This window comes from Cygnus olor, chromosome 21 (assembly GCF_009769625.2).
Source record: "Cygnus olor isolate bCygOlo1 chromosome 21, bCygOlo1.pri.v2, whole genome shotgun sequence".
In the NCBI taxonomy this organism is placed as follows: Eukaryota; Metazoa; Chordata; class Aves; order Anseriformes; family Anatidae; genus Cygnus; species Cygnus olor.
In genome coordinates, this window is record NC_049189.1 from 4,717,264 (window position 1) to 4,740,697 (window position 23,434).

Here is a 23,434-nt window from a genome sequence, read left to right on the forward strand (position 1 = left end):
AAACAGTTTTAAAAAAAGTCACTACTGCTACATTCTTCTGAAACTCGTTCTTCGGACAGTGAAGACTGTTGATGTTTTTGCTTTTTTAAACTAAACAACAAGGTGACAAGTGGAAAAAACAAACACAAAATAAACAAAATAAACCCACCTCTGAAACTCTGATTCCGGATATCCTTTTAGCCTGTAGCAAGTCTTGGAGTATGAACCACTGTCTTCACCTGTCATAGTGGCACTTACAGTCCTTTTAACATTGAAACCTTTCGGCTGCTTCTGTTTCATATTTTCTTATCGTCTAACACTTCTCTGGCTGCTGTTGTAGTGAAGCGGATTCTAAACTTGAGCATCCCTGCAACCATGTGCAACGTTACTAACCAGTGTTAACCTGACTTACTCTGGCTGCTCATGACATCTTCTATGATGGCTGTTGTATTCACCTACCTGGGGAGGATTTGCTGAAAGAAGCAACAGCAGTAACCAAGGCAAATGTGTGTGGCGGGGATTTGCATGTCTTTGTAGCATGTGGGAAGTGCAGTTGACACTTGATATTTATTTTTATTTTTTAATCAGGAACTTTGTTTTTCTTGATCATTATAAAGATTTTTGGAAGGGATTGGGAGGGAAGAGTTTAGATTATCTGATATTTCAAGATGATGAGACTTCTAAGTAATGTTAATCTTAATGTAGTGAAGAGGGCCAATTTTGACAGTCCATGATTCTCGAAGATGCACGTTAATGTCTTATCACTCAGTCTTCAGGGACTTCACTTGTTCTATTTTGATTTTTGATTTAGTTTTCTTTGCCTGCTACTTCTTGTTTAGCTTTTCCATTTTCTTACAATTTTAATTTTGGTTATTTTGGGGCCACTTCTTGATTTTTGTTTTTCCAAAGGATGCAGACTCTGATAGTGGGGATGATTCGGACAAGAGATCGTGTGAGGAGAGTTGGAGACTGATCACTTCCCTGAGAGAGAAGCTGCCCCCCAGCAAGCTCCAAACCATTGTAAAAAAGTGTGGCCTCCCCAGCAGTGGGAAGAAACGAGAGCCTATTAAAATGTACCAGATACCCCAACGCCGACGCCTTAGCAAAGACTCCAAGTGGGTTACCATCTCAGACTTAAAGATCCAGGCTGTGAAAGAGATATGCTATGAGGTAGCACTCAATGACTTCAGGCACACTAGACAGGAGATTGAGGCTCTGGCCATTGTTAAAATGAAGGAGCTTTGTGCCATGTATGGGAAAAAAGATCCGAATGAGCGTGAATCGTGGCGAGCTGTTGCCCGTGATGTCTGGGATACGGTAGGAGTTGGAGATGAGAAAATTGAAGATGTTATGGGCAATGGCAAAGGAGTAACTGATGTGGATGACCTGAAGGTGCATATAGACAAATTGGAAGATATCTTGCAAGAAGTGAAGAAGCAGAACAACATGAAGGATGAGGAGATAAAAGTTCTTAGAAATAAGATGCTAAAAATGGAGAAGGTTTTGCCTCTGATAGGGTCTTCAGAGAAAGCTCAGTCAACCACAGCTAATGATAAGTCTCCAAACTCTGACAGTGTAGCGGATGTGGATAAGAAGCCCACAGGCGAATTAAAAAGAAGTGAGAATGATGATCTTGCTAAAGAGGAGCGTGTTTCTCAGTTAATGGCAGGTGATCCAGCTTTCCGACGTGGGAGGTTACGTTGGATGAGGCAAGAACAGATTCGATTTAAAAATCTGCAGCAGCAGGAAATAGCAAAACAGCTTCGTCGACAAAATATGCCTCACCGATTTATCCCGCCTGAAAATCGTAAGCCACGGTTTCCTTTCAAAAGCAACCCCAAGCATAGAAACTCATGGAGTCCGGGCACTCACATAATTATCACAGAGGATGAAGTTATTGAGGTTAGAATTCCAAAAGATGATGATAAGAACAAAGATGAAAGCAAAGAAAAAGAAAGCAGAGCTGCCCCTAAGGACCCTCAGCAGCTGTGGAATCTTTATGGCCCCCAGAGGAATCAAGATAATATCCAAATTAACAGGCAGCAGCTAAACACTCAGGCCCAGCCTAGCAATCATCATCAGCAACCCCAGTTGCGTTGGAGAAGCAATTCTCTCAACAACGGCTCTCAAAAAACCTTGCGGCGGCAGGCATCAGGCTCGTCTGAATCGTTGCACTCGTACAGTGGGCAGCAGAACCCAGACCTGCAGACTTTCCAGCAAAAGCGCCACATCCACCAGCACCGGCAGCCTTACTGCAATCATAGCACTGGTGGCAGTGCAGAAGGCAGTACAGCAAACTCCCACCCGAAACAGACTGACCGGCTTAACCACTATAACCAGTTTGTGACGCCCCCACGGATGAGGCGCCAGTTCTCAGCACCTAACCTCAAAGCGGGCAGAGAAACTACCGTATGATTAGTTGGCCAAGGCTAGTCTCGGGGAGGAGGGAAGCAGGGGCAATGCTGGCTTCTTAAGAAACAGCCAGGATTGGCTTTGCTTATGTCTTGGGTTTGGCCAGGTAGAACTTGAGTAATTCGGCACAAGGTACCGGTGCTTCAGCCCGTTCGGTTTGCATGTGACTTTTGGTGCAGTTGTAACAACCCCGATTGGAAGAACACTGACAAATTTTAAGAACTTTCGTCATAGATTAGAAGATTTGGAGGGAGGGATGTGGAGGGGAGAACTTCTCTGCTAGCTCATTTACCAATTTTTTTGTGTGTCTTGGAGTATTTTTCTAATGTTGAAAATGTTGTCTGGAACTCACCAAGTGCTACCTTCCTCCTGTGTTTTTATGTAGACAATCAAAAAAGGAATTTAGTTTATAGCATTGAATGTTTCTTGTGCCTTTTTTTTTTTTTTTTTTTTTTAGAAATAAGGAAACTGACCATCTGTTTTTAAATCGATCTGGCTCTTCAGTACAATATTTTCCACTCTTAACCCAAATTCTCCATAATCTGTAAATGAAATGTTGGCTGACAAGATAATGTGGCTTTTTGTATAGAGAAGTTAAGAAGAGCTATTGGGCCACAATCCTACTACCTGAGTAGGAAATGTCTTCTGTCCTTCTGCTTAAGTTCATAATTATTGGTATGAAATTGCTGTGACAGTTAAACTTGCCTGAATGGAATTTGATGTCAGGATATATATGTTTGAAGCAATATGTTGGAAATGAGTTTTTTCTAATTCTGATTGCATCTCTAAGTATAATAGTTCTTAATTATTATACGGAGATTGCAGAAAGGAACCGAGATTTTTTTAATACTCTGGTGCAGGAAGAAGCCTCAAAGAGCTAGTTCTTATTTTGTTTTCAGCTTTCTCAGGCTGTAAGTCTGGGAGGTAGTTATTCTTACGAAGATTTATCAATCGCTACTTTGAATTGGCTGGGGTAAAGATAGGTTAATTGAACTGTTTCATCTTAATGTGATACCTCATGTTAGTGTTTCTGGTCTTGGATTATACCCATGTTTCCAGACTTTTTTTAATAAAGGAGAAGGTCACATTTAGGAAAAAATAAGATGATTTTTCCTTCTCCCCATGCAAGTGAGAATTTTTAATATCTATTCTGATCTGAGGTGTCTGTACTTGCAAGTGATTTGCCATAAAACAAATGCTTGCAATCCCTACTTCAGATTCTTTTAAACAAATTACACGAAAAATACTGATTAAGCAATAATCTTTTTATGAGTTTGGTGTTTCGTCTCAATTGGAGAGTCCCATTTTTGATTATAGACCTTTCCTTCTGAGTTTCTTAAGGTGCAAAACAAAATTGAGCGTACTTCTAAAAATCTGTGGACATAAGCATAAGCCAATCTAAAGCTCTGAGGAGAACTTACTTTTGCTGTTAAGTTTAACTTGAATAAAATTTTAAAAGCGAACTTGGATACTATACCAGATTTGGTGAGATTGGTCCACTTTGCAGTGCATTTGTACAGTTAAGTGACTTGTGCTCTTTTGCACAAATATCCTTGATTTACTTGAGGTTGCTTATTTTTGATTAAAATACAAGCCCTACTGGTAATTGTTACTTCTGCATGTTTCAACATAGCTGTAGATAAGTAGAAAATGCCTCATGCTTACCTTCCATCTTATTTTTATTTCTTGTCCTACTTTTTTTCCCCTTTCCCAATTGTGCATGGTATAGGTGCTGGTTGCAACACATGGTAAGTGGCAGCCATGCACCGTTTATGTATAGTTTAATCAAGTGTTACCACTGCAGCCTCTGCACATGCCTTACTGATAGAATACTGGCCCTCGGATATAGGAGATCCAAAGTCTGACTGTCCTAGTAGAATCAGTTAGTCCTACCATTTAGGACTTGTTTTACAGAAGGTTTAATTCATTTGTCCACCTATGGCTTTGCAATTTGCATTTGTCTCATGTTTGGCCTATGTGAACAAAGGAAATAGAACATGGCCAAAAACGCCTTGATATTTTTCAAAAAAAAAAAAAAGGAAGCCTTGTAGATGAGCAATACTTAGTTTGAGTCTGAGTCAAAATTGCTAAATGAGATTTTAGGCTGCAAATGCTGTTGTCCTGGTGCCTTTCTTTTGAGAATTCTGTTTTATGAGTGCATTGCACTTTACCCTTGACATGCAATGAGTTCTCTTTCATAACCTCAGAAAGGCTTGGGCTCTCTTACAAATGTATGCTCTGGAAAATCCTCTCAGCTCTGTAGAATACCTGAGCCAAAGAGGTAGTAGTCGGCGTTAGGGGTAGGCGGTGAGAGAAGAACAAGTCAGGATTCTCTTGTCCCATTTATTTGTTGAGGATTGTGGCTGCCACAAAATCACGACACGATTTCAAGTCCATGCAAGTACATGTACTGACAGGAGATTAAAAATAGATCCTGCTCTTCCATGTTTAAATGCTAAATTCTAAAAAGTTTTTCCCCAACTTACTTCAGCATAAAATGCTGAAAAAAAATACCCATAAATGGTTTGGATGGTAGTGATAATGAACAATAGGTGGTCATCAATCTGTTACCCCCCTGTTTTAGTGCAGCACTAGAAAACAACCTCGCTCATTTTGCTGGATGGTTTGACATACCATTCCTTTGAAAAAGGAGTAGTCATTGACAGAAGGGAGTCCAGCCTGCTCAGAGGAAGCAGCTTTCTTCCTGGGCTTCAGGGAGGTTATTACAAAAATGAAACTTGGGAAGAAATCTTTTGAAATAATCAGCCACTTTTAGAATGTAGTGCCTTGTCTTAGAAGGGAAAGTGTGAGAACTCATGGATCTCCTTGCAGTATTCAGAAATATGCACACCTCTCACTTCAAATCCTGCATTAATGGGGCTAATGAACACTAATACAGCTGCTTTCATAGAAGACTGTGGAAAAGGCTTTCAGGTTAATGGAAATGTGGCATCCGTGATGGGAGTGCTGTTTTAGTGAGCTTAATTGCCATTGCTAAGTGCTGATGTGCTGTGTGCTTTGACAGCTGGCTTGTATCCACCTGTGCCTTAGTGATGATTGATTAAATGTCCTTTAAGACACACTAGGGACATGTGGATTTGGGGGTTGGGTGGGGAAATGCATGACACTAACTCTCCTCTGATTGACTTCAATGTCCTTTCTGACACAATCTTGGGGATCTGTCAAACTAGAGGATGCTATTTTTATCAGTGCGTTCAGCATAGTTTCAATAACACTCACTGTTTGTTCTTTATTCTTTATATGTTAGAGGTTTGTCCTTTATCCTTTATATGTTGACATTTGACTGATACTTCCCTTTGAACCACTTCAGGAGCTGCCAAATGAGAATTCTATGCTGTGTGCCCATTTGTACTGTAAAGAAAGCAGTGAGATGCCTTTGAATTAAATGGGATTTTCAGATCTGTCCATTGTTTAAGAAAATATAAGTTTTGAATTGTCTTAAGAGCAAGCATCTGCCTCGTGAAAAGCAGAACTGGTTTGTATTGTAACAAGTGCTCTTTCAATAAACTATGAAATACTCTTGTAAGTGTCAGACTTGTCTCAGTACTATACCATATTGCAGGCTTGTCCTGATTTTATTTTTTGTCTTGGGGTCGGTATTGTTCTAGGTGAGTTAAATTTAAGGTTTCTCTAATTGTTCCTCAGTCTGATTCTTGCAAGTACATCCACCGTGATGTTTCTGCTGTATAGTTGTGTGAACAGCAACTTACACAGATTTGTGTCTGCCGTCATGTAGTTTATGTAAAATAAATAGATAAAATCATAATGCAGGGGGTTACAAGCCATACTTGTCTTCAGTACTATACCATTGCAGCATCACAGGTGCTGTTTATCTAAATCCTGGAGAAAATACAGAGCTGACTGGTCTGTATTTATTTGAAACTGACTTTTTTTGTATGCCTCAAATGGAGGAGGGACTCCCATAGACCACAGTACCCTTGCAGACATCACCTAGGTCCAAAGTATCCACGTTGTGATAGTGTTCTGATGAAAAAGCTGACCCAGTCTGGTCTTAAGAGGTTAAGCCTAGTCGGGGCATATAATTTTTCTGTTTTCAGAAAGCCATGATTGTCACGGCCTTACCTATTTCCATGCCCCTGGGCAAAATAAAGGTTGCATTCCCTTTTACTGCATTCCTGGAGCTGATGATTAAAACACAGTATGAAGCTGTGCAACAATGTGCATTGGGTTCCAGCGAGTCTCAGGCACAGAACTTCAGGACAGCTTCTTATAGATGCGTTTTTTTGTTTGTTTTCTAGCATTTGAGGTACCTTTACATTGGTACTAACAATTACATGTGTATTATCACTAATTAGATCTGGAAAGGCTGCTCAGTAGAGCTGGCCAGTCTCTCAGTAGAGCTGACCAATCCTCAGTCAGTGCTCTGTAAGTGAACCAACCTGAAATTCATCTGTCATTAGTTGCTCAGTGCCAATTACTTCTAAGTACTGCCAGAGTATCAAGTGCTAGGAGGCAATCTTAGTCCTGTTTCTCTGCGTAGAGAAGCGGTACCTATTTTTTCATTATGGGAAAACAAACTTGAATTCTTCTGCTTTTAAAGTAATGTATAGTTTGTTAGTGTGGAGATTTAAAAAAAAAAAAAAAAAAAAAAGTATTTTATTACGCATTATTTGCATTTGTTTGGCTTACGAGTCTGAAAATACAGAGGGAAGACAAGAAGCAAGTCTTTGTCAATGAATGAATGTAATGAGTATGTGTGTTTTCATGCTGGAAGTAAGATAGTGGAATGTTCCTGATTTTTGACTGTTCCCTCTGCAGCTTTCCAGTTTTTCTGAAAGAATCTGATCAAAGATTCTACTTAAACATTAACTGAAAAGCTTTTCCATGGAGCTTTTGTCCTGCACATTCTTCATTTCTGTAATCTAGTCGCTCAAAATGACACCTGCGGATTATGTCCTTCAGGCTGCAGGAAAATATTTTTTTTTGCCTTTCCTTGCAAGTAAGAGAAGCTTGTTTCTGTCACTTCACATCTGACCCCTTTTATCTTGGTTTCAAATGTAGTAGCGTTGTCTACATAGGTGGTTGGGGAAAAAAAAACAGTGCCTTTGTTAATGAATTTTTAAGAATACTCCTGGGTTTTTTCAGGGCTATAAGTAAGTCTGAAGCTGATTCCATAAATCTAGAGGAGCCTCATGGTGAATTGAGAATGTCAGGAGTAATATCAGAAGAAATTATTTATGCCCATTCTGTCTGGCTCTTTTGCTGTTGGGCTGGGATTTCCTTATGTGTGCTGTATGTAGCCATCACGGAGTCACTGGAGCAGATACAGATGGAGGGGCATTTTAACCCAATAAAATTTCAAGAGGGAATTAGAAAATTAAAATGTGGTCTCATATGATGGTCTCGTATGAAGGCCATATATCTTTAATAGTGTCGTTTTCTCTTCTGAAAGCCATGGGGCATGTAAGGATCTTAACTAATTGGAAATCTTGTACTTTTGATGTGTTGTTCTAAGAGCACAGCTACCACTTTTTAATGCTATCTCCAAGAAATATTACTTAAAGGAACACCCTAATGATTTATCTTTTCTAAGTACTGTCTAAAAGTCTTTATGTATGAAATTGTGTTAAATTTGATGTGATGCTGTTATGGCAATGTCAGGAATGTTGGATATTTGCATCCTTGCCACTGTAGGAAAAACCTCTAAGAAGCCAATTTAACTTGTGCAATAAATGCCAAAGGATTATCTTTTTTAAAAATAAATTTGAGCTATCCGTTCTAAACACCTTAAAAGAGTTGTAGAGAAGAGTAATTGTCAAAAAGTAATAATAAAAAAAAACAACAACAAATCCAAAAAACAATGTTGGGAAGCATTCATTTTACCAGCAAATAATAAAAGCGTCATAGTAGCATTTATTTCAAGGCATGATTAAGCTGAACAGGAGGAAATGCTTTTGCCCCAGAAGGTGTTGAAGTGCGGAAGTGCTCGTTGTGTAGAAGCCTCTGCACAGACCTCTCTGCCTGTGTGCCAGGGCAGGCCGATGGTTGCCTCCCAGGAATGGTTCCCACCTCCAAATTGTTTCCTTCCTCCAGTGCTGAGATCTGCCCTTGTCCCTTTCTGATTCCTGGGTAGGTCAGAATCATTTCCCTGATCAACTTTGCTAAAATCAGAAAAATGGGATCTAAACACTTCCTGCAAGATGAATCTGAATCTTTCACTGGGGCTTATTCCTGTATATTCCAGTATTTTGTAAATATATGTATGCCCAGGGAACCAGGGCATACAGTCCTTTCCATGGAAAGGACGAGGCTTGGCAGAACTTCCTGGATCTTTCTTTATTGTCTTAAGGTGTGGAATAGATTTAGAGCAAACACACTTCTTCCTTAAAGAAGCTTAGCCTTTTTGTCTTGGAGGTTGTATTTCGTGTTCTGTTATATTAAATACAAGATGAGAAAAGGATACTTACCCCCTCAAAAAGGAAAATATAATTTAAAACAAAATCTTTTTTCTAGAATTCGAATTGCTTTGTGATACAATAAAATTTTAAACAGTGGTGCCGTTAATCCCTCTGTTTGAGAAAACAAAGATGAATTATCCTTCCCTTTATTAAATTTATTTCCATACTGTTCTGTATGTCCCTCCAATGTACCCATAAGCAGGTTCCCAAAATCCACTTTATTGAGTCTTTAACAAAAAATCGTAAACCTTCTCGTCTCACACACATGAGCATGGATATCTGATGATTTAAAAACAACACTGTCTTAGCTGTGTTGGCCTCTGTCTACCCTCTTTCTATTGTCCAAGGACAGACTATACTAAAACAGTAGATGTTGGTATGTGACCTCTGCGTGTTAACAGAAGTGTCCTCATATTTCTGTTCTTTGTCTGTCATTCCATCTGAGGTTTTTGTGTGTCTCTTGACTGTTCTTGCTTTCGTCTGTCCTCCTACACAGTATCTCCTCTCTCCCTGCAGGACTATGAGAGTAAGCTGCAAGCCTTACAGAAGCAGGTAGAGACACGATCCTTGGCAGCTGAAACAACAGAGGAGGAAGAAGAGGAGGAAGAAGGTGAGTTTGAAGCTAAAAGTAATTTGGACACAAGCCTGAAAGAACAGTTGCTATGAAGTCTCTTGCAATAGAAAATGGAATAGAAAACTTGCTCTGGGAAACTGTGAAACCCTTTATAACTTTTGGATCTGTAACTTTCACAGCACAGAGATGTAAAATACCTATTCATAGAATGTTTCACATCAACAGTAAATATACATCCCCAAATTAAACCAATGCACAAACTAGATTAGTTTGACTACAAGCTTTGATTTGCTGATCTTGAACTTGAAGGAATCTGTCTCTTCTTGGTACTAACAGGGTTAGTGTCCTTAAAATGATACTGTTGCCTTCGTTTCTTTGTTCTGATTTTTGAACATACTTTTTCTCCTTTGTAGGAATCCTTATGTACCGTGACATGTCTGACTAACTCAATTTCTGGACAATAGATAGAGCTTTATTAGTCCTGTAATACTTGCTTTCATTCCAGTGTTTTAGTATTTGGCTTTAATAATTGCTAATTTAAACTAATAGGACTGGGATTTGTTTTGCTTTCTATGTTCCAAATTCTCTTACTTAGCATTGTATCTCCAATACCAGTGGTAAGAAAAATTGAATCTATTTTTTGTCACTAAATAATAAAAATGCAGATTTTTGTTTTCTGGTTTTAATCCTGCAGAAGAGGTGTTGAGAACTTGATGACAACATCAGCAGTAACATTAGTTATTTCATGTGATGGCTTAGAGAAGAAGCCACAGTGTTTTCTGTCTTTGCTCTTCTAGTGCCCTGGACACGACATGAGTATGAACTCGCACAGTGGGCTTTCAGGAAATGGAAATTTCACCAGTTCACTTCACTGAGGGACCTACTCTGGGGAAATGCAGTGTATCTGAAAGAAGCCAATGCTATCAGTGTAGAGTTAAAGAAAAAGGTAGGAGCACAAAGAGTGTCTTTTTGAAATTTCTGATTATTGATGTTGACTATGTAATCCTGCTTTAAATGCTCAGAGGCACTTATCATCCTTAAAGTTAAATGTATTTTAGTTATTAGTTTGGGTTTTAAAGGGTTCAGAAAATCACAGATCTCTGTGATTCAGTCTTCTGGTTGAATGAGTGCAAATCTGTTTGATATATTCTCCTCTTCATTTCCCTTATGCTGTTCCTGTCCATATCATAAACACATGTGCATGCCCATTTCCCCTGGGGCCTCTCTTTTCCTTGTTGCTTTTAACTTCACGTGGTCGCTTGTCTCTCTAAGACAAGTGGGTGCTGCAGGGTGTGCTAAGTCTATAGTTTTCTGGACCTCTGCTAGTTGTGATAAGAGCAAATGATGTGTATTCAGCTGAAAAATGTTTTGTGCCACTTTAAACAAACAAAATCATGTGACTTAGCAAAAGTCTATTTACAGAGGTGAAAGTCAAACTTTTTTCGTATGTTGCCTTAGGTTGTGTCTTTATCTATCCCCAGTGTAGTGCTGTTATCTGATTGCTCTGAACTTTGATTTCTTTTTGATTCAGGTGCAGTTTCAGTTTGTCCTGCTGACAGACACCCTCTACTCACCGCTGCCACCAGAGCTTTTGCCCACTGAGGTGGAGAAGACCCGGGACAACAGGCCTTTTCCTCGCACGGTGGTAGCTGTGGAAGTCCAGGATCTGAAGAATGGAGCAACGCATTATTGGTCCTTAGAAAAACTCAAGTATGCAAACATTACTGGAGAACAGAGTTCTTTATATCCAAGGAGCTTCACTGAAAAATTTCATCCCTTGCTGTTGACACTGTTTTATTTGGTTTTCTCTGTGTCCTCCTGAATGACAACTTTCTAGACAGTATAGTATACCAGCTTTCTGCAAAAAACACCTTAAATTGCCCAGCAGTGTTTTATATAAAAAGATGCCAAAATTAGATGTCAAATGAGCATAATTAGAAGTTTGAATGAAATCCAAGATATATGTAGTTTTCCGAAGTGACTTTGCCTCATGATTTGTGGGCTTAGCCTAGAGATATTTTCCCCAGACCCCTTTCATGTCAGGAGATTTGTACTGTACAGAAAGTGGTACGTACTCTGTTCTTTATTCTCCCTATTCTATGTGTAATTTGGTATAGGTGAATTCAGTTCACACTACTTTGTGTTGTCTGCTTTATTTTTCTTCCCTACTCTGTTTTGATTTTTGAATCCTGCTTTCTTTTGTGCAGGCAGAGGTTGGACCTGATGCGGGAGATGTATGACAGAGCTGGGGAAATGGCATCTAGTACACAGGATGAAAGTGAAAGCACAATGACAGGCAGTGACCCCTTTTATGATCGCTTTCATTGGTTCAAGCTGGTTGGAAGGTATGTGACGATAACCTCAGTTCCTGGTATGCTGAGAGCTCTCATCAGTTTCTGGATGGGCTTTGTCTTGGAATGTGGTTATAAACTGTGTAGCCACTTAATGTCAGTTGTGTGTGTTGTCTTGCAGGGTTTTCTGATAGACGTAAAATATAGTGAAGAGCACAAACTGCTTTTTATAACGTTGCCTGTCTTGGTGTAACTTTGTAGAATCCGATTTGACCAAACACTTACTAAGTTCTAAGTTAATTCTTTAAAAAGGGTATCTAGCTAAGTTCTGTCTCATGTCATTGGAGGAGAGCACAGAGAATATGAAGGACACTGGAAACTGATAGGAAAAGCGGTCCAGCACCTTATTTACATATGTTGTTCAAATAATTTGGTTATATCCTTCAGAAATACAGAATATCTAATGGAGTTCTTTAGTATTTCCTGATGTTGGCTGCATCTTTACAATATTTTTAATTACAAAAATGCTACATGTTGGAAATAAGAATTGTAGCTCTGTTAAATGGATGTGTTGTCAATATGTGTATGTTCACCCATGTTTGTATTCATTTTTTTGTTGCTTTTACTCAGTTCGAGGATGCCCTTTTTCCTGACTGTTAGCGATCCCTTTCCTTTTGTTTCATTCCAGTTGAGACGGTTTGAAGGCTTTGCTTGTTGTTCAGGTTGGCTCTGTGCTGATGGCGACAGACGGCTGTTAAATGAAGCATTTTTCTATCCCCTCCCTGTTTTAATCGGTATTCCGTTAACTGATATCTAGCTCCCCCATTTTCCATGGCTGCGTGAATGAGCGTCTTGCTGATCGCACGCCCTCCCCCACTTTCTCCACGGCTGACTCTGACATCACTGAACTGGCTGATGAACAGCAGGATGAGATGGAGGACTTTGATGATGAGGCCTTTGTGGATGATACCGGCTCCGACGCTGGAACCGAGGAGGGATCAGACCTCTTCAATGATGGGCACGACCCGTTTTACGACCGATCCCCTTGGTTCATTTTAGTGGGAAGGTTGGTGAGGTTACTGTGAGAATGGTCAAAAGGGACCAGCTCTTGCTGTAGGCTGCAGTGTCTTAGCTCTGTGTTGCACTGAATGTCTATTAAGCCAGCCAAAAGAGCCATATACAAAAATCGGCATTGCAAGAGAATTAATATAGTTTAACACTAAGATTTAAAAGGCCAGGAAGGCCTAAGTAATAATTGAGAAAATAATCTTAGATGTGACAGTGTGATTAAATCCACTTCTAGTTATAGAAGTCCGTCACAATATAGAACACGTGATTTTGTTTGTGTACTGTATTTAAGCCTTATCTATAGCAATGCTCAACTTAGCCATTACAAGATCTTGTAGATAGTATTGCAGTATCTAATTCTCTTCTGTAGAAGAGTCTCAGAATACAGTGGAAAGTCTTTAAGTCCATTCCAATATATCCATCTTTGGAAACCTCAGCTAACATCAACTTCCCATCTGTGTGGGAAGAGAAAAGATGGCATGTAGAGAAAGGAGAATGGCCCTTTCTGGATAAGGAGGAGTATGCTTTGAAATTATTTGATTCTCAGTTTATGTGTGACTCTGAGTAGTATTGCATTATGTAGCAAAAGGTTATCATCATTAAAATTCGCTGGCCATTGGTGCTTATTAGTGCGTTCCACATGCACTGAGCTTGAATTTCTGAAACAAGTTAATCAGAGCTTAACTTTATCCTTTCTGTGACTGTAAGCAGGGAGGACATCCTGATCAGACAAGTGCAGTTTCCTCAAATGCTGGCAGCTCAATTGTGCTATGAAGAAGAAACAATGGGATTCCCTAACAGCTATTTGTAAAAATGGGGGCCTGAGTTTGTTCTTTTGAAAAGAACATCAACAAAAAAGAAGCTTTTAGATGAGTTCAGCGCTATCATTTGTGATTTAAGCTGGGAACTTCCTTTACCTTGTTTTCAAAACAAGCTACAGTTACTAAAGATGCAAGAAACTACAATAGTCCTCTTTTATCTCTGCGAGTTTATGCCCTTATGTGCAGTGTCTGATAATGTTTTTAATAAAATTTAATTCTTTCAGGCCAAGAGTCATTTTGGGGAAGCCATTTTATCTGGCTTGGTAGTGGTTGTGAGCTAGTGAAAGCACACTGCACTGATTGCAAAGACTAGGCTGCTTTCTTGTGACAGTGCTGGCATCCTGGGCGTTTGCCTGTTGTGCACATTCTTTCAGAGCAGGGCCCTCAGTGCTTGGGAAAAAGTTGAAGTATTCATCTTCATTTCACAGACTCTTCAGGAAGCGCAACGCAAGCTGAGCAAACGCAGTGTCCAGTGAGAGCAGTTGTGCTTCCTGGCAGTTACACAGCTTGCTTCCCCTTTCCATGCATTAAAGAGAATTTTGAGCTCTGTCTCTTTAGGCAGACGTGTGGAGCTGCAGCAGCTTAGGAAACTGTCCTGACCTGTGTGAGCTGCACATATTAAAGAGCTCTGCTTGGGTTGTAAGTTGTCTTGAAGAGTGAAACTTAGTTCGTATTATCTCTGAAGAGAGCTGAGTGACTTCTTCCCCATTTGTTGGTTGAATTCCACGTGTTTTCCTAGCACGCTGCTTCTGTCAGCAGAAGGCTGTTTAACAGCAGTGAGCAGAAACTATCTTGATTCTTCAGAGTCCTCTAGTATGAGAATTCTACTTTTGAACAATGTGTCTTAGAGTATCAGAGGATATGTCTTATCTACATAGATAGTGTCTTGAGCACAAGGTAATGTTCAATCCATAACAAAATCAGTATTCTTGAGTGCTTTTAATTAACTGTGCACTGTTTTACATGTTTTGGAATGTGTGGAACAAAAATAAGATCACTTATGTTTCTTCGTATCAGCAATAATGAGTCCAGGTCATGAAGGAGAGAATGAGGATAAGACATTGATCACGCAGTTATCCAACTCCATGGGTATCACAGTATTTTTATTTTTATTTTTTCCTGTGCTGTGCTGGCCTTTTATTTGTGCTATACTTATTAAAGAAAGAAGAAAGGGGGAAAAAAAGAGCTGGTCCCTTTAGCCATCTCTTCTGGCATGCTGGGATGTCTTTTAAGGCTGATTCTTTTTAATGGCGTGACGTATCAAACACTTATGTTTTTAAGGGAGGTGGGAGAGGATTATGGGACATTTTATTGTTGTGTTTATTTAAAAATATGTTGTCATTTTGAGTGACTTCTGTTGGTTTTGTTTTGATTTTTCCAAATATTTGTGTTTGTTAAATTTCATTTCTAGTTTTTGTTGTGAGTATGCCATTTTACCTCACCAATCTTTCTGCTAATACGGCTCCCCCTCTTTCAGTCTGCTGGGCTAAGGTGCAGGGGGACACTTGCATAGGGCATGTTTGGGAAGTCCTCCCAGATGTGGGGAAGAGGAGAAGGAGAACCTTAATACTTCATTCCCTCCTAATTTAACATGGTCTTGTAATGAAGCAGATGGAATGGCAGCAGAAGGCAGTATCTCACCATTAAACAGCTCTTTCCATCTGTGCAGCAAACGTACTACGGCTCTTCGTTCTACGCAAGATATTCAACATTATTTTCGCCAAATGGGAAACTTAACGCTTTTTGCATTATGTGCTTTTCTTTCTCCAAGTCAAAATAATTGCAGTGAGCAGGGTGACTGAATGGAAAGAAGTTAAGAAATACTGTTTTTTTCTTTGGGATTGTGATTTTTGTTGAAGCGACAAAATTGCAGTGGCTAATAAAGCTGAATGCTTTGGCTCTCATGTGTTGGATAGCAACTTCAGAACTTTAGCCACACATAAAATATATTTTCGTGCAGTTAATATTTTCACTTTCTAGTGGTTTGGCTTTGGAGTAAGAAGGCTGTACTGACTGCTTCTATTACTTAGTGAAACTGTCTCTTACTTGTATATATATTGATACTAAGGCCTTTCTGTAGGGAGAACGAACGTTTTTCCCTAGCTTGCAATGTGATTTCCAAAGTCCATGTGTTTTTCCTAATGAGCATAGTCCAAGTGAACAATTCCAGGCTGGTACTGTGGGAGGATGTTTTATTTTGCATGGTGGGACACTTCTTTCCCAAAATGAGCACTGCCTGAAATTTCAAAGCTGAAAATATTTCCTTAGAGGAGGAAAAAAAACCACCAAACTTCCTATTTTGTTACTTTAAACTTACCTTCTCCCTTCCCCTGCTTTGTCAGTGTTTACCTCACTTTGGAGCAGACTGAAAAGGAATTAGATCCTAATCTTAGTCAAGTGTTAAGTTGCAGTTGTTTTTTCGTCATTGTATGCTTTTTTTTCCCTGTTACTTTTATAGCTTCATTAATCGTTCTCTTTTCTATTGCATTTTGTCACCACTTTGTTTTTTAGTAGCATTATTTTTGTCTCTTTGGTTCACAATTGACACCTGTTTGACTTCTTTATCAGTTCAAAACAATTCATCCTGGGAATGGGCATGTGAACCCATGGAGGAACACTTAACCTTTTATAACTTTGGTTCTTAGCTATATGTCACAAGGAATTGAGTTTGGAAAATTCTGTGTTTGTGGAACAAATTCTGCAGCTGATGGCACCAGACAGGCAGTGAACATTTTGAGCTCTCAGTTCTGTTTTGTCAGGCAGGACTTTCCCTGTGAATATTAAACAAGAAAACGTATAAATCTGAGGAATTAATTACGCTTAATAATAAAAACTAATAAAAAGGACTGCAAGAAGCAAATCCAGTTAAACAAATTACCAGTGTTTCAGTGTAATTTAATATGCATACATTCGTAATAATTTCCTACATAATTAGTTTTACTTTAATGACTGGTAAAGCTATTGGTTAAACTTCTGTCCATCTCAGCGTTCTTCTGGACTCTGAAACAGCTCCCTTAAATGAAGGCTTCCTTTCTTCCCCTTGTTGAGAACCATCTTTTACCAGACTCATTAGACTTCTCAACATTTCAGGTTTTCCTGAAGCTATAATCATACGGAAGTGTAGCATTTTAAAAACTGCAATTCATTGCAGAAACTTAAAATAATTTAACACTGTTAGTCTAACTTATAATTAAAATATATGCAATAAAGCTTGTTAACTGTTCCAAAATAGGCCCTGCTTGTAATTATACATAATTTTAAAAATTAACGTTCAGCAGGATCATCCAGTGCTGGCCCTAAATGCTGTTTTTCATTATTGTAAACTGTAATTTCTAAATGGGTGTTTGAGAGTACTCTTGTGGTCTTTTTTTGTTCCTTTTTTAGAGAAATAAATGTAATACTTATAAAGGTATTTATTTGTGAGGACTGTCCTCCACTATCTGTACACTCTGTGAATCTTCCAAGAAACCTAGATGATTTATTGGGAAATTTTGATTCCTCTGTGTGCAGAGTTATCAAACATGTGGAAGAGAGAACAGTCAAATGGCTGTTTTGTAGAGTGTTTTTATATGTTCGGTAAAATACTTGAGGCTGTGCAAACACAGTATATCAATTCCCTTTTATTATTTTAAACCATGCTTGGGGGTAGAAAACTGAAATAATTCTTTATGAAATAATTCTTTACATTCAGTAGTTCCTTAGTAGACTTCTACTATCTTGTTAACAGCTCTGTTTACAACTGTAGTAGATCTAAAATTACCTTTCATAAAGCCATCACCTTAAATTGTCTCCTTCATATGTTTTGTAACTCACTAATACAAGCCCTGTGTCTCCAATTTACCATGATTTAGAGCATTTCGTGGCTTCACTTAGCTTTGGCATTGGTGAAGAGCCCCGCATGGGCAATGTGAATACAAGACCACAGTGCAGGTTTAGCAGATGGAGTGAAGTAGACTGTCTGAAGATTTGAATGTCCCATTAGCCAGCCAAATGCTGCAGTCTGGTTCTGCAGATGATAGCCTAATGCTGTTTGTGTTTTCTTTCCTTCCTATTACCAGAGCATTTGTATACCTGAGCAATCTGCTGTACCCAGTGCCTCTTATTCACCGAGTAGCTGTTGTTAGTGAGAAGGGAGAGGTGCGAGGATTTCTGCGAGTAGCAGTGCAAGCTATAGCAGGTGAGGTGCTCAGCCTTGCATTGCAACTCTTTGGTACACTTTGTATACCTGCAGCTTTAAAAAACATACAAACAAACAAAAACTATTCTGTTATACTCAAACCTCAACAGTTTCAGTGTTTCAAAGAACACTCGTTCTTTATTATTAAGTTGCTCTTGAAATTTTTTCATTGGTGTAATCATGTGGACCAAGTGTGGATAAATATTGAAATAATGATGCTGACCAGAAGCTTTGAACATGACGGTGGGAACCACTTAAGCTTATACCTGGTGACTAATGCAATGCTGCTTTTTAAAACAGCAAAAAATAAAGTAAAGGTTCTCTTTCTGGTGCACGGTACAAACAGTGCACAAGGGTATGTGCAAGCCTGGTAGTTGTGGTGACTTGCAGAATGTAAAATGTACCATCTGCTTGTTCTTCTCAAACCACTCATTTAAGTGATGAGCACAAAGGTGCTCTGTCATTCTCTGACTGAATAGCACGTGGAGAAGTTCCTGTTTTTGGTCCAGGAACTGTCCAGTTTTTGGCACAGAATAAACAGAAATCAGCAATTTTCCACTTCATTGCCCCACTAAAATGTGTGGAGACTTACAAGCTGCTTTAACATATTATCACCAAGAACTATCAACTTTTAAAAGAGCAGGGTAGATATATGAGAATGGTAAATGCTGCATCCAGTTTTGAGCTGACTTGTATTCATGCCAGAGCCAAAGTCTGTCTATTAGTCAACTGCTAACTTTTTACTTCTTTTCCAATATGAAGTCAGGTAGCTGAATTTTACTCTTGGTAGTTAGCAGTGTTTCATCAATGCTGGTGAGACCACAGATAATTCCTCTAGCTTGTCCTTTTCAGCAATGGCTATCTGCCAACATTCTTTATTTAAGTATGGTAACCCTGGAAGTTTCACTCTCCATGGGAACATATAATGAATTCTCAGGCTCTGAAGATGTGTAAGAATCAGTCTGGCAGGGACTAAAACAGCAAGTGAAATAAAATCTATTTTAATGTGTACAACAGTCTTGTTTCTAGTTTAGTTTGGTCTCCTTGGCGTTGTCATCCACATAAATGGATGATAATGAGGAGTGCACTATGAGTATTAGAAATTAAACTGGGGACATCTCTTGAAAAAGGGCCACAGCTTTATTTTGTACCAAAGTGAAGTTTCAAAAGGCATTCTAAATCCTGGAAGCATGCATTTACTGTGGAAAAATATAGGTGGTGTTTCACTAGGCCTTCTTCCTGGTACTCTCCACAAAGAGAGTATGAGGGTAGAGATTAAAACAGGCAGATTGTATGCACAAAAACACCTTTAAAATTTGCATCATGTACTTGAGGAACTTGGCTAGTGTGGCTGCTTAGTTTATGGCCAGAGAATTTTAGATGGTAATTTAAATCAATGTAAGCATACATTCCCATGAGGGCCATTGTATTATGTAAGTTAATTCATTTCAGGTGTAACATTCAGAAGTAAATAAATAATCAAAATTAGTATTGAAGTTGTTTTGCATTCAGAATTCTCTATAAAGTTAAGTATATTCATGATGAAACTTCATGGCTTGTCTTGGTTTCCCACACCCAAGAGTACATGCTGGGTGGAATTCTGCCATGATTTTTTCCAGCACTAACTCAAATCAATTGACTGGTCTTTCCTTCTATTTAATGCTTTTAGCTGATGAAGAAGCTCCAGATTATGGATCTGGTATTCGACAGTCTGGCACAGCTAAAATTTCATTTGACAATGAATATTTTGATAAGGTAAGAAGTCTTAAAATTTAATCAGGTTTCTTTGAGCATGGTAGTTGGGCTCCTAAATAAAGAGTAATGTAGGGGAAGAACGGCATGGGAAAACAAGAAACTGCAAGAGTCTGTTAAATGCAACTTCACCTCACTTTTCAGAGTGATTTTTCTTCGGTTGCAATGACTCGATCTGGACTGTCATTGGAAGAATTAAGAATTGTGGAAGGGCAGGGGCAGAATTCAGAGGTTATCACTCCTCCAGAGGAGATCAACAGAATGAATGAGCTAGGTAAGCAAGCAATATGTAGTAATTTTGGAGAATTTAAGGGAAATCTAGGACACTTTCAGTCTGTGATAAAAAGGGGTTTGGAGTATCCTTCAAGAATATGATATGGAGAGGTTGTTAACAGTTCATTGCTGATGGTAAATGCTGGAATTCTGTATTTGAAGATCTATGCAGAAAAATTGTTTCCAAGTACTTGGAGCTTGTTTTATAATCAAAAAATAATTTCAGCTCAAAGAATAAGAATGTGTGATGGGACTAAATGGTTGCCTGAGAAATATTTTAAAAAAACAGAAGCCTGACCTAATGTGGTTTATTTCTCTTTAAGACCTGAAGTCAGCCACTTTACTGGATGGAAAGATGACCATGGAAGGATTCACTGAAGAAATTGGTAATCACTTGAAACTGGGTAGCGTGTTTACCTTCCGTGTGACAGTGCTACAAGCCAGCGGCATCCTTCCCGAATATGCGGATATTTTCTGCCAGTTCAAGTAAGAATTTGTTCCTATTTATTTGCATTAGGCATTGTATGGTTTAATAGATGTTGCAAATAATAGTGGCTAGTGGAGGCTCTGATTGAGAGCTTTTCAAATCAATGGTAGTGTGGTACAACAGAGAAAAACATGCTGTCAGTTACCAGAACTCCTGTTACAAACAGTACCTGCTCTGTGTTAGCATGGTGTTGAGGAATAAAGTTCAGTATCAGTAGCTCTCAAGTGAAGTGTTGTTTGGCTTAGTTTCTTAGGAAAGAGAATGAAAGTTGGGTGTCATAAAGCCAAAATGGGAGTTTTGGTCCCAAAGGCCTAGCTTTAGGCCATCAAGCAACTCCCTGTAAACCTCTGGCAGAATAAATTTATAGGTTTACTTTTGGCATTGGGTTCACAGCACAACAGTCTCCACTAAACTGTTGTTTGTCTCTTTTAAAAAGCTTTTTACATCGGCATGATGAAGCCTTCTCAACTGAACCTCTCAAAAACAATGGTCGTGGGACTCCCCTTGGGTTTTACCATGTTCAGAATGTAAGTAAAACTTCAGCTGAATAGTAAGTGATTGTTTTAGCACTGGGAAGTTGTGTGTATCCTTCCTGTTAACCACATGAGAGATGTGTAGGAAAGGGGGAGCAAGGGGAATTACTAAGAATAGACAATAGGAGGAGTGATCGGATGGATGATGTAATCCCCCATGGAGAACAAAATACAGGATGATTCTATGTGGAAGATTTAACTCTTCTGTTTCACATCTATTTCTTGCCTTTGAATTCCCTGTTCCCATTCCAGGGTGTTCAGTGAAAATAGTCTAGAGTTCAGGAAATAAAATATATGTGAATAGCAGTGCTTATGATATCAAATGAACTGAGTAAATCTATCATTATGAACTGTGGAATCCTTTAGTTATATGTAGCTCCCTCTTCTGCTACTTGAGAGACTCGATAAAATAATTTTTTTCCTTTAATAGAGAGTAGAATTAGTGCTTAAACCAAAATGGAATACAATCACATTTACTGCGGGTTGCTCTAAACAGTAGGAAAAAATGTAGGCTCCTAAAATTTAAAATTGGCACTTCCGAGATTATGTTCTTGTTTCTTTTTTTTTTTTTTTTTTACTTGCCTAATAGATTGCTGTGGAAGTGACAGAATCATTTGTGGAGTACATCAAAACGAAGCCTATCGTATTTGAAGTCTTTGGACACTATCAGCAGCACCCTCTCCATCTTCAAGGACAGGATCTCAATAGGTATTGCACACTGTTCTGGCATGAAGCCTGTCTGTGATCACACTCAGGTTAGCTCTGCAGTTCAGGCACCTCTTTTTCATACTTCTGAAATTATCCAGCCACACCCTCATGAGTGGGCTTCCTGACTGGTGTAAGAGTGCTGGCAGAGGTCTATTTACCCAGTGTAGTGTGTTTTGTTAATGAGTGATGGGATTGTTTTACCATTTCAAAGGTGGAAAGCTGCTTTGTCAATACAGCTGCATCCACCCTGTGAACACTGGCGGTAGAATATTGTACACAAGTGTTGAGTGGTGATCCCAGTGAGTTCTGGGTAAATAAATCCTTACACTCTGCAAGACGCAGTGTTCTGTGGCCTGATGCATGAAGGTGTGATTACAAAAGAGAGACAAGATTAAGGGGAAAACAAAAGGCTCTGAACGTGTTATGTGTTTGGGAAGTACTGGTGACAAAGTTGCTGAGCCTTTGAACTGGGGAAAGGACCCCCTAGTCCTCTTCAACAGCTTAAGGGAAGAGGCTGTTGTTTGGATTACTTGTTCTGGCTAGCCATTCTACTGAAAGCAGCAGCTGCAAAGAGGAAGCATGTCTTGGTTTTAAGAGGAAATGTCAGCTGAGACATGCTTTCTTTCCTGAAGATATTTTTATTAATTTAAATTAAATTTTAGTACAAGATGGGGGTGGAGCAGTTGGAAAGTGTAGATAAATATTTTTCACTGATGGCTAGGATTAATTTAGTTAGAACAGGAAAAACGTCTATTAGAGAAGTGTGCTTAGTCCACTTGTTATGGAGACAGGTGATATTTACCTGTCTTCATGGGACTGTAAGGGTCTTTTTAGAGACATGTACCAGAGTGTGCGTATACATGTGTATGTATGTGTTTGTGCAAGTCTTTACTTGGCTGCCTCTGTAAAGATAACTCTCTTCATTTCTCCATAGCCCTCCACAACCTTCCCGAAGATTCTTTCCTCCCCCTATGCCACTCTCAAAGCCAGGTGAGAACAGGTCTCTAATTCTCTGTGTCACGTTTGTTTGCCATGGAAAACAAAGGTCACAGTGTATTCTGAAGTCATTCAGGACACCGAGAAATGAGATGAAGTGAACATTGCAAAGGGCATTGGAACCATCTCGGGCTGTCTGTCTTTCCTTGTGTTCAACCGCCTCTTGCAGCAAGTGCTTCTTGGTTCATTAAAGGGTAGAATTCTTTTCCTCAGGTGTTATCCATATTCCATGAGTTCTGGCTATGACTCTTCATGTGCATACTAAGCACTTGACTGGAAATTTGCTTATTCATTAACCACTCCATCTTTCTGCTCTGTAACATTCTTGTTCAGTGAGCCAGCCTTGTTGAAATTATCCGTGTTTTTCTTTGCTTAATTTTAACAATGCATGTTGAACTTTTATGTTTTTTTCTCCCGTTTCACCTTTTATATCCTCCTCCTCTTTTTTCCTCACCTGCCATCTCTGCCATCCCTTTTTTTGTGTGTTTCATTCACTTTGCAGACCATGAAAGAAAAATTGAGCTGATTAGGTATCTTATGTCTGGCTATGTAAACGTGCATGTGCTGAACACACTATCTGAGCATGCCAACGTGCTTGCATCCTCTGCTGTGGCTGCTTTCCAAGATGGGGCTGACCAGCTGCCACCTTTTCTCTTTCTGCCTGTTCCCAACTGTCAGAGCGAGCGGGCTCCTAAACGAGATGGTTAGTAGCCAAATTTGATCTATGGTAGATGTAGAAGTAGTTTTGAAACATGCTTCGAGGTTTCAAGATTCCTTTTTCCTTATTTTTATCTTGTAGTAGTCTTGGGACTAGAACTTCTGTGACTGCAGTCACAGAATGGTGACACCATGTTTTTGTTTATGGTTATTCTAGAGAAAACAATATAGAGTGAATAAACTCCAGTGTGCAAGTATCACAGACT

General features: G+C 39.1%; 1 protein-coding gene across 16 annotated transcripts in view; it reads left to right on the forward strand.

Annotated features, from left to right (window-relative positions):
* KIF1B (kinesin family member 1B) overlaps positions 1 to 23,434 on the forward strand; it is a 96,327-nt gene that overhangs the window by 52,143 nt on the left and 20,750 nt on the right. For 9 of the 16 annotated variants that reach the window (XM_040533583.1, XM_040533575.1, XM_040533580.1 and 6 more), the window contains 12 exons: positions 9,348 to 9,441; positions 10,203 to 10,351; positions 10,937 to 11,115; positions 11,613 to 11,750; positions 12,514 to 12,762; positions 17,644 to 17,762; positions 19,432 to 19,517; positions 19,659 to 19,788; positions 20,111 to 20,273; positions 20,711 to 20,801; positions 21,397 to 21,515; positions 22,450 to 22,505. In XM_040533583.1, the coding sequence (XP_040389517.1) occupies positions 9,348 to 9,441; positions 10,203 to 10,351; positions 10,937 to 11,115; positions 11,613 to 11,750; positions 12,514 to 12,762; positions 17,644 to 17,762; positions 19,432 to 19,517; positions 19,659 to 19,788; positions 20,111 to 20,273; positions 20,711 to 20,801; positions 21,397 to 21,515; positions 22,450 to 22,505 (1,573 nt within the window). Of the gene's footprint in view, positions 1 to 888; positions 5,939 to 9,347; positions 9,442 to 10,202; positions 10,352 to 10,936; positions 11,116 to 11,612; positions 11,751 to 12,513; positions 12,763 to 17,643; positions 17,763 to 19,431; positions 19,518 to 19,658; positions 19,789 to 20,110; positions 20,274 to 20,710; positions 20,802 to 21,396; positions 21,516 to 22,449; positions 22,506 to 23,434 lie in introns of those variants that run through there. The other 7 variants (XM_040533585.1, XM_040533587.1, XM_040533586.1 and 4 more) reach the window with 2 other exon arrangements.